Raw genomic sequence first — 11,076 nt, 5'->3', positions numbered from 1 at the left:
CACCCTTTTCTTTGACCCATGTGTGAGATTTCCAAGTGGACTAGTATTACTATTATTTTTATTATTTTTTATCAAATTAAAGGTTTCTCCAATTATTACTATCCAGATATTATATTATATTTATATGCATCCTCTTTGGTCATTTTTTTCTGTCCTTTTACTACTTTGCCCTTCTTGTTCTTTTCCTTTTGACTCACTTTCTATGGTCTTTTATTTCAATTCAAATCTCCTTTTCTCCGGTATTTAAGGAGCCAAGGCACCAGCCCACAAAATCAAATAAGTTCGTTACATACTTGAAAATACTTGAGCATTACTAAAACTTCATCAAACAGACCAAAATGGAGATGGATTTATCACTTTTCGAGAACCTTGATTCCGAATTCTCACCGCAATCATCTTCATTCGGATCAAATTCTTTCTCCTGGGATGACATGCGGTTCAACAATTCCCTTCCTTTCAATTTTAATGACTCCGAAGAAATGCTCCTTTTCGGTGTTCTGTCACAGGCACCACAAGAAGTATCCGAAAACAGCTCATCCGAGGAAACTAAGGATGATGAGGTGAACTCGAAAGAGCAAAAAAACAGCGAAGTTGTAGTTAAGGAACAAAAACCATACAGGGGCGTACGAAGACGCCCCTGGGGAAAATTTGCAGCAGAAATACGAGACTCGACACGAAATGGAGTAAGAGTATGGCTTGGTACATTTGATAGTGCAGAACAAGCTGCTTTAGCTTATGATCAAGCTGCGTTTTCGATGCGAGGTTCCTCTGCTATTCTAAATTTTCCAGTAGAACGAGTTCAAGAATCGTTAGTGGAGATGAAACATAGTTGTGAGGCAGGGTGTTCACCTGTGGTTGCACTAAAGAAACGACATTCTATGAGAAAAACAAGCGTGAATAAGAAAAGTAAAAGCATAAGCAAACAACACAAAGAGGTGAAAATCGAGAATGTTGTTGTGTTGGAGGACTTGGGTGCAGATTATTTGGAACAACTTTTAAGTTTAACGGACCATTCTTCTCTTTGGTGAAATTAGAAAATAAGAATTACTTTTCGGTTTCCTAATGTTTTTTAATCCACTACTTATAGTTTTGTTTTATTTGGTGTAGATATTAGATGTTTTCGGTATCAGGCATATTTGTATGTGAACAACTGAACAAGGATAAAGTTAATGAATAGATCATGAGATTATTTTATAGGTTAATCAAATAATCTCTTCATTATATTGTGATTTCTGGGTCCAATTAACTGTATAGTACATCGTCTTTTTCTTTCATGATGGTCCCACGGATCGGTGACTTTGTAGAGAGAATTCAGACAAGAACCGCAATTGTTAAGCAACATTTTTAACAATTTAAAACTCGTTAGATTTCTAAATGAATTTATTTTCAATTTCAAAAACAAAGTATAGCTCACTAAGATATAAAAGTTACAATACTTGCTCACAAACCTTGCATCATCCAACCGCTTGTCACGGATTAATCCTCACCATCTCTAAATCAATCATAGTTATTGTCACCAACTCAACTAAGACACGTGCACCTGAGTATCACAATTTATTGATATAATTATTGGAAAATGTTTGGCGTGCAAAATAGTGTACAAAATTTTGTATAATGACACATGGTCCATGGTGTGTTTTAATTGAAATGAATCTTTATATTTACATCAGCAAAAATAATTAAAATACTGTACATCAAATGTCATGTCATTATGTATAAATAATTTGTACAAAATTCTGTACACCTAGCACTACTCATAATTATCCTCAAGTTTATTTTAAAATGACAGACTCAGTCGATTTTAATTGGTTAACTAGTCTGCTGTTAAAAAACTGTTTTGTTGTTAGAAAAAGTGCCCTTAAAAATTGTTGTTGTAAAAATCAAATGAGTTTAGTATTTTTGATATATATATGTTTTGATGCAAAAAAATAAAAATAAAAATGTTTTTGGTAAAGTTTGATGATGAAATCAGCATATTCTTCCAACAAAAACTGAAAATCAGTTTTTTCTAAAAATATTGGGGGACTTACTTTCTCTAACAGCGATTTTTAGATCAAAATTATTTTTCCAAAAAGCAAATTTTGAATTTTAACAAATAGGTTTTTGTTGTTGTTGCTGTGTACCAAACACACCCTCTGTGGTGCAGAGAGCAATAATGCGAGGCGAAAGTCTGATAAGGAGAAGGAGAAATTGTTGGAAATTTTTTTAAGGTCAGCTTTAATTATCCTTCTAAAAAACTGATCTCCCATATTTTATTAAAGATTTGGTAATCGATGTTCACATGAAATAACTGTAGATTTCGCTAACAGACCTAAGGTGTTTTTCAACTTACAAATTATCAAAATTACTATTTTTAAATTTATTTACAATTTTATCATCTTTAATTTGCTATAAAAAATGCGCTCCTTTTATAACTTCTAGAAAATGATATAATTTTTTTATTACATTCGAGATACAACTGAGGTTGTATTTGATTGGAAAATGGTAATTTTATAAAAAAATTCAAAAAATATGTTTTGCGAATAAATTTTTTATAGAAACGTATTTTTGCAAAAATAACTTTAAAAATCATATTTTCAAAAAAACTCTATTTTTATCTCAAGATACATAGAGAAATGCATATGTTTTAAATTTTTATTTTCTAAACCTATTTAAATTATAGCTCAACAAATTTAGAGTAAACTGTAAATTGGTGATTGGATTTTATCTATCATAATATCCTAATGATCAGGATTTTAGGATCTATATATAATAAGAGAAATTATAAAAAATATTATTCCTTTTTTTTTGCAATTTTTTATCTTCTAAAATTATTTGCAAAAATACAGTGTAATTAAAATCATCCAAAATTAAGCAGACATACTACTAGTTGAATCAAATTTTGTTGGTTGCATGAAAATGCACAAACTCGTCGAAAATCTCTTTTAGTTGAATCAAATTGCAGAAAATCGTATTTTACAAAAAAAATAAAAAAAATAATATTTTTAGAAGTAAAAATGTCTTTTTACAATTTTTTTTAAAGTGATAGTGTTTTTGTAAAAATATTTTTGACATTGGATATTTTTCAGAAACACCCATATAATTATGGTACGTTATTTTAGTCTTTTAGTGAAGTCTTTAATTGCCGAAATTGATAGCTCATCTTAGTTTCTATTTTGTATAGTGGCTAAGAGGATCTCCGATGTAAATATAAAATGATGGATTATAATGATCGGCTTTGTTATATTTTGGCAAGGTTCACTAAAATGTCAACTACATGTAAATATATTATTCGGTTAAGGGTTTTAGCATTGGAAATGCTCTAACTAACTTTTTTAAAAAAAGACGAAAACAAAATTTGACCATCAACTTACAAATTTACAAAATTTGTTAAAAAAATTATATATACTGAACAATTTTCTGATATAACTTTCATAATTTTTTCTGGAATATATTTTGAAACTCCCTACACTCTTAAGCTAAATTTGTGACAAAGATCTATTAATATCCAATTTTTAAAGAAACTTGTAACACCTTTTACCTTTGTTCGAGAAAATGCGAGAATAATGTCAAAAATATACCATTTTTGGGTTTCAACTATTCAAAATATTGATCGATGTTATTGTCCACCAAAATATTCATGAAATTAGACCCGACAATACTTGTATACGACACGTGAACACGGTACGAAACGACACGAATAATTAGTGTTTGAGTTCGAAAATTTGGTACACGAACACGAAAATACACGAATATAATTAGTGTCAGGTTTGGGTTTCAAATATAGGTACACGACACGGAACGAAAGTACACGGAATAAATAAATAATTAAATTTTTAAAAAATATATATAATATACATATATATACTAAATACAAAATGTGAATTTTACCTATTCTAAATAACATATATATATAATTGTAAATACTAAAATATATTTTATTGTTTCTTAACTACGTGAGTGAGCACTTCACCATTTAATTATCTTTTGCATTTTTTAACAATTAATATTTTTCGTATATAATCCGTGTACTTTAGTGTACTAAAGCGGGTAAACACGAATATATTAGTTATGGGTTAGTGTTATCAAATTGGTACACAAATGCAAATCTGGGTCGGGTTCGATTTTAAGGTTTGGTACACAAAAACACGAAAGTATACGGAACGTTTGTAAACGGCACGAAACGTTGTCAGGTCTACATGAAATATGCATTACAAAAATATGTCTTTAACTTTTAATTTTTTAACAAAGTATACTCATGACTAGCATGCATATTTCCTTTATTTTTATAAGGGATGTGCATGATTAACATGTGTATACCCAAAAAATCAAAAGGAATACACATATTAGTGATGCATACTTTTTTTTAATATTTTATAACTCCTCCAAATACATATTTTATGGATATTTTGAACGAACATTCTCGTCAGTCGATATTTTGGACAGTTAGTCCCTAAAATATTTTGATTTTTTCATCCAAAATTTAACAACAAATTTTATTTCAGGAAGACAATTTACTCCTTTTTTTTCTTTTTTTTATCGTAGGTAACCCGCAGCCGCTATCCTTAGGGTGCGCATTGGGTAAAACCCTACGGGTTTACGTTATAGCCTGCAAATTTCGTGAACCGAGATAAACTGTATTTAAGCGACAGACTCTGACTCGGAAGACATAATCATAAATTATCTTCCCGGGAGATCGAACATGTAATGAAAAGAATAGTTATCCTCTTTTTAACCAACTGAGCCGATTCTTAACAATTTACTCTGGTTATTTTGATCCAAAGAACTTATTTCTTCTAAGGTTATTTTTGTTTTTTTGATTCGTGTGAAGTGTTTTAGTTTATAAAAGGTCTGGGGTATTTTTTTATAAGCTAATGATTTAGGCTTTATAAAATTCTATATTCAATTAAGATTTTAAAAGTAATTATTTTAAAAATTACTTTCAAAATTATTAGTAAACCAAATCAGTGCATGCAAATGTTTACCAACACATGTAATCGAAAACCAGCCAGCTGAATCGAGTCATGACAATTAACTAAGCCAATAGACTTTTAAAATAAAATAAAAATAATTCACATACAGTAGTTATTTAGAGTACAGAAGGCACGTAGCAATTAATCACTTGCGTGGTCTACTTTAAAACAATTAGAAGCTTCCTGTTTTGAAGAAGGAAAGGGTATTGGTGGTCAAACATATTCCGGGGAGCGCTCTAATATCATTCATTAATTTAATTAAAACAATTACACAAGGGGGATATTTACTTGTATGTATTATGATATGTATATACGTACTACTATTGCATTAATATACACCAATTGATCATTGGTTAAAGTAATTTAAATATATTATCTTATTGTTAAAATAATATTATTTCTGGTCAGCGAATCAATTCAAAAATTTGCAGACTGCAGTTGAAAAAGACATATTTATTCAAGAATTGTCCATGCTCAGGGTGATGGTCGATGTAACAATATTATTATATAAGAATATTAGAGGCGCTTGCATCATTGGATAAAATAAGTAACGGGATTTAAAATAAGGATATATATCTATCTATATTAAATTATTATAAACGAAATATGGTTTCATTTGGTCCGTCGGTTAACCCCTTCTTTCTCTTCCAAAATAAAGTTTAAATAAATATAATTTTAATAAAAAAATAAATAAAGTATCCAATATAACTACAAACTCTAAAAATTATTATCCAACTTAATATCTAATTGCATTCAACTTCTTTTTTACCTCTTTTGTAGGAAACCAAACACTTTAAAATTTATTTTAGTAATTCAAATTATAATATAACAATAATATAATTAATAAATCTAGAAAAAAATAAAAGAATATTTTAAATAAATAATATCAACCTATCTATCTATTTTACACTATTATAAGAAAAATATGGGTTTGTATAGTAGATTGGTTAACACTGTCCAAAAACACAGCCTAACGCTTTTTATTTTTCATTTAAAAATAAAATGCTACAGAGTAAATTGACTCAATTTATGACTCTCTCATTCAGAAAAATACTTTTTGTTCATGCTGCGGACTAAAGATATATATAATTAATTAAAAAAATGTCATATAGACAAGATTTCATTGGTCATTTATATTAAAAACATATTTGGATCGTATAATTAATAAATAAATTATATTAAAATTTATATCATAAATCAAAACTTATTTATTTTATTTCATAATTTATCTTTATAATAAAATGTAAATATAAGTATTGTTAAATTTAAAATAATTATATGAGAATCCTTATATTAATATGAAAAATATTCTAAATCTTAATATTTTAAATATCCAAATTTGAATTCGTCAAAAGTATGATATAAAATATATATATCATTAATTTTAATAATACATAATTATTATATTATATTTTATTTAATTATCTTTTATAATTTTTTTTATTTTTATAAAAAATATTATATAAATAATAATATTATATTATAATCAGCCTGTGCATCGCACAGGTTATAGGCTATTATATATACAGACAAATGATCAAATCGAAACTAAATTTAAGATAAAAACTACTCCCTCCATCTCATTTTAATAGTGCACTTTGTAAAAAAAATTATTTTCCAAAATATTTGTCATGTTCTATATATCTCATGCAAATTTTATAATTTCAATACTGACTAAATTAAGTCACAAGACCCTCCTAATAAATATCATTGACTAGAAATTTAAAATGCACATTACTTAATGACTTTTGTGTCTGTATATCTATACTATACTATTATAAGCGAAACATAATTTCGTTTGAGCGGTTGATTAACACTTTTCGAAAATATTTTTGTTACGATTTCCAAAACAAAATTTAAACAAATATAATTTATTTAATAAAATTAAATCATATATCTAATATAACTACAAACTCTATCAAAGATCATTTAACTTAATTTATTATTGTACTCAACTTCTTTCTTACCTGTTTCGTAAGAAATCTCCATTTTCCCATGGGCTATGTATGGTTTAAATATCTAAATTTTGAATTTTTTAATAATATAATATATAAAAAATAATACGTAAATATTTTAACTTCATTAATCTCGATAATATATTATTATTATTTTTATGATTTATTTTTTAAATATTAAAATAATAAAATTACAAGATATTATAATAGTTCGTGCATCGCACGGGTTATATGCTAGTATATTTGTATACACTTACAAAAATATAATGTATGAAAACTAAGTTATATTGTTGTGTGAAAATGAGAAAAATAAACATTAAATTATCTATTTCTTAATATATGTGAGATTTACAAAGTGGACTATTAAAATGGGATGAAGGGAGTAAAAATTAATATAAGTCATCAGATTAATTTAATCTAATGGCTCCCTTAAAAATACTACACTCAATTAATATGCACCCTCCCACACATATTCTCAGTTTTTTCCCTCCATTTTTAATTTAATTTTCCTCATTAAATGATAATCTTTTTTTTTAAATCCGACTTCATTGTATTTTTCTCCATCTCTCAACGATCGATTTGCATATCATATATGTTATATTTCGAAGTAATTTAAAAAAAATATTTGGTTTCTGGTTTTTAGTTTCTATACTAAAATTGGTTTCTATTAAAGTAGCACCCTATATATAATTTACGGCTTGTATGGGTAAGTAGAGAATAATTTACTCATCTACAATATCTTAATGCTTGGTGTTGCCCATTTAGCAATTTATCCAATGGGTAAATTTTTTTACCCATAAAACCCATTTTGTATTATAATCTTAGTCATTTGGCTTGACCCATGCACTATCCATGTCATCATACATATTAACCCAACTTAACATAATTATACCACGTTATATCAGGACAATTAAATCCCATAATTATAGCATCTAACCAAGTTTTTGAAAATTTTTGAATTACTGAACCAAACTGGATTTTCTCATGCTTTTACAAATGTAAATCTTCTTCCCCAATGCTTCTTCTCAGTCCTGTTTAAAGTTTCATGAAAATATACATCTACATCTAATTAATCAGGTGGTAAAACATGGAAGAAGGCTCTGCAAATAATCGGCCAAGATCTTCATTGATATGTTAGTGAAGTGCTTTGTCGGTTTATAATCATTATCGATATACTGTTCTACTATTTGTTCGTCATGCATAGGAATTACGTGTTTCATTCGTTGGAGAAATTCGAAAAATCAGCCTCCAAATATATCAGACCAGAATGAAGGAAGCTCAATGAACACAAGTAGTATGATACTTCCAATTAATAGCTGTAGGATCTATATATGTTTATCCATTGTATGAAATCCATTATGATTTGTTTGCTAACAGGGTCGTTGAAGCGTAGAAATTTTAGGCATTATAGTAGTACTTTAAAGAAACATGTACAGATGAGCCTATAATCCGAGGTACATGTTTTAGCCTTTAAAGTATTTTCTCAAGTTGCCATTGTTATTGCTTAGGTGTTTTATTGAATCTGGAAGGCTTTGGTACAACATTTACATCCATGCCCAATAACGTTTCCTCCATTGGTATTATTTCTTGAACGATATAATTAAATCACTAAATTTTTCCCTATAATGATTTATATTTTATGTAGTAGGAACACCTGAAAACACTTAACATGTTTAAATAAATACCTCAAGTGGCTTGCAGTATCGCACTACTCTAAGCCAATTCGCGTTGATAAAAATAGAAACACAAGTTTAACTGAAAGCACTACTTGGACTTCCTTAAAACATTATTAGCTCATTAACTGAACATGTTTTTTTGTATGTTAAATTCATTATTTTCGATTATGATGTTTATGTTTTAAATTTATTCTTTTGTAAATTGTAAGCGTATGAGTCGTTCGCAGAATGTTAGTACCATTTTTGGAATGAGTAGATCGCCTGAAAGCGGTATATATTCTACTAATAATTTTATTAAAAATGATATCGTAAAAACAGACTCACATATATATCAAGCGTCCAGAACTTCTACAGGTTTGATTAGTAAGAAAATGATTATATATTTTAAAATTTTTAAAAATATGTATACCGTAAAAGTATAACTCTCTCCTTATATTTTGATATTTGATTTGAAGTCATACCAAATTCTTCATCTCCGTCATTATACCAAATAAGTGGGAGGACAATACATCTCGATGAAGATCAAGAACCACATGATAACGTTGAACTAGAGTTGGAAAAAAATCATGATGTACATCAAAATATTGAAAGTAATATTTCTCATAAACACAAATCGTTCATAGATCTAGTAGGATTTACCAAGAGTCCGAGAGATATTATAGATTTATCTTAACTCAAGATGGTGATATGATGCTTATGAATAATGATGAGCCTCTCACCTAACAAGATGCTATGAACAATCCAGACTCCGAGAGATGGCTGGAGGACATAAAATTCGGGATGGAATTATGTATCAAAATAAAGTATTGACTTTAGTTGGTCCACCCGAAAGGGTAAAATCTATAGGGTGCAAGTGGGTTTTCAAGAAGAAAACCGACATAGATGGTAAAGCACAGACTTATAAAGCACGACTAGTGGAATTTTTTTTCAAGCAAATTCATGATATAGACTATGAAGAGACCTTTTTCACCAGTTGTTATGGTCAAGTCCATCAGGATTTTGCTAGCAATAGATGCTTACTATTGCTATAAAATCTGAAAAATGGATGGCAAAATTACTTTCTTAAATGGGAGCCTAAAAGAGGATGTATAGATTATACATGCTGAGGGTTTTGTCGATCCATAGTTTGTTAAGATGTTTTGTAAGTTGCTTCTATCTATTTATAGATTGAAGGAATTCTCGAGAATATGGAATATTCGTTTTGATGAAACAGTCAATGAGTTTGGATTTATGCAAAACGAAGATGAACCACGTGTTTAAAAGAAGGATAGTGGGATTCATGTAGCATTCCTTCTATTATATGTAGATTACATATTACTAATAGGGAATTACATACCTTCTCTACAGGCTGTTAAGACTTGGTTGAGAAATAGTTTCTCGATGAAAGACTTAGGTGATGCTATCTATTAGGGATCAAGATCTATAGAGATAGATCAAGGAGATTAATCATCCTAAGTTAGAGTTCATACATTGACAAAGTGTTGCATTATTTTGGAATGCAAGAGGCAAAGAGGGGGATACATCCCAATGTCATGGGATAGTGATCTCATAAGATAACTGCCCTAAATCATTATATGATAAGGGTCATCTTAGAAAAGTTCCATATGCTTCAGCAATTGGATCTATAATATATGCAATGATATGTACTTGTCCTGATGTTTCGTATGCATTGAGCATGGCGAGAAGATACCAGTCTAATCCAGAAGAGGAAACTGATTCAATTTATGACTATCTCATTCTAGAAAAACACTTTTTGTTCATGCTGCGGACTAAAAATATATATAATTAATTAAAAAAATGCCATATAGACAAGATTTCATTGGTCATTTATATCAAAAACATATTTGGATCGCATAATTAATAAATAAATTTGAAAAAATAAGATTAAATAAATTATATTAAAATTAATATCATAAATCAAAACTTATTTATTTTATTTCATAATTTATATTTATAATAAAATGTAAATATAAGTATTGTTAAATTTAAAATAAATATATGAGAATCAGTTTATTAATATGAAAAATATTTTAAATATCCAAACTTGAATTTGTCAAAAGTATGATATAAAAAAATATATATCATTAATTTCAATAATACATAATTATTATATTTTATTTTATTTTATTATCTTTTATAATTTTTTTTATTTTTATAAAAATTATTATATAAATAATAATATTATATTATAATCAGCTTGTGCATCGCACGGGTTATAGGCTAGTATATATACAGACAAATGATCAAATTGAAACTAAATTTAAGATAAAAACTACTCCCACCATCCCATTTTAATAGTCCACTTTGTAAAACAAATATTTCCCAAAATATTTGTCATGTTTTATATATCCCATGCAAATTTTATAATTTCAATACTGACTAAATTAAGTCACAAGACTATCCTAATAAATATCATTGACTAGAAATTTAAAATGCACATTACTTAATGACTCTTGTGTGTGTATATCTATACTATACTATTATAAGCGAAAC

At 28.0% G+C, this 11,076-nt stretch overlaps 1 protein-coding gene across 1 annotated transcript; it reads left to right on the top strand.

Annotated features, from left to right (window-relative positions):
* The first annotated feature begins 261 nt into the window (after nucleotides 1-261).
* On the top strand, nucleotides 262-1,229 carry LOC141682530 (ethylene-responsive transcription factor 1B-like). Its single transcript, XM_074487218.1, has one exon. It carries the CDS (start codon nucleotides 339-341, stop codon nucleotides 1,026-1,028), a length of 690 nt encoding a protein of 229 aa, XP_074343319.1. The 5' UTR covers nucleotides 262-338; the 3' UTR covers nucleotides 1,029-1,229.
* The last annotated feature ends 9,847 nt before the right edge of the window (nucleotides 1,230-11,076 follow it).

The sequence above is a fragment of the Apium graveolens genome, chromosome 9, assembly GCF_009905375.1.
Source record: "Apium graveolens cultivar Ventura chromosome 9, ASM990537v1, whole genome shotgun sequence".
NCBI lineage: Eukaryota > Viridiplantae > Streptophyta > Magnoliopsida > Apiales > Apiaceae > Apium > Apium graveolens.
The sequence above is the reverse complement of the archived record's forward strand: the minus strand, read 5'-3'. Positions and strand labels throughout refer to the sequence as shown.

Excerpts from the sequence above, each read along its gene's own strand:
- LOC141682530 (XM_074487218.1), top strand. The coding sequence starts at position 339 with ATGGAGATGGATTTATCACTTTTCGAGAACCTTGATTCCGAATTCTCA.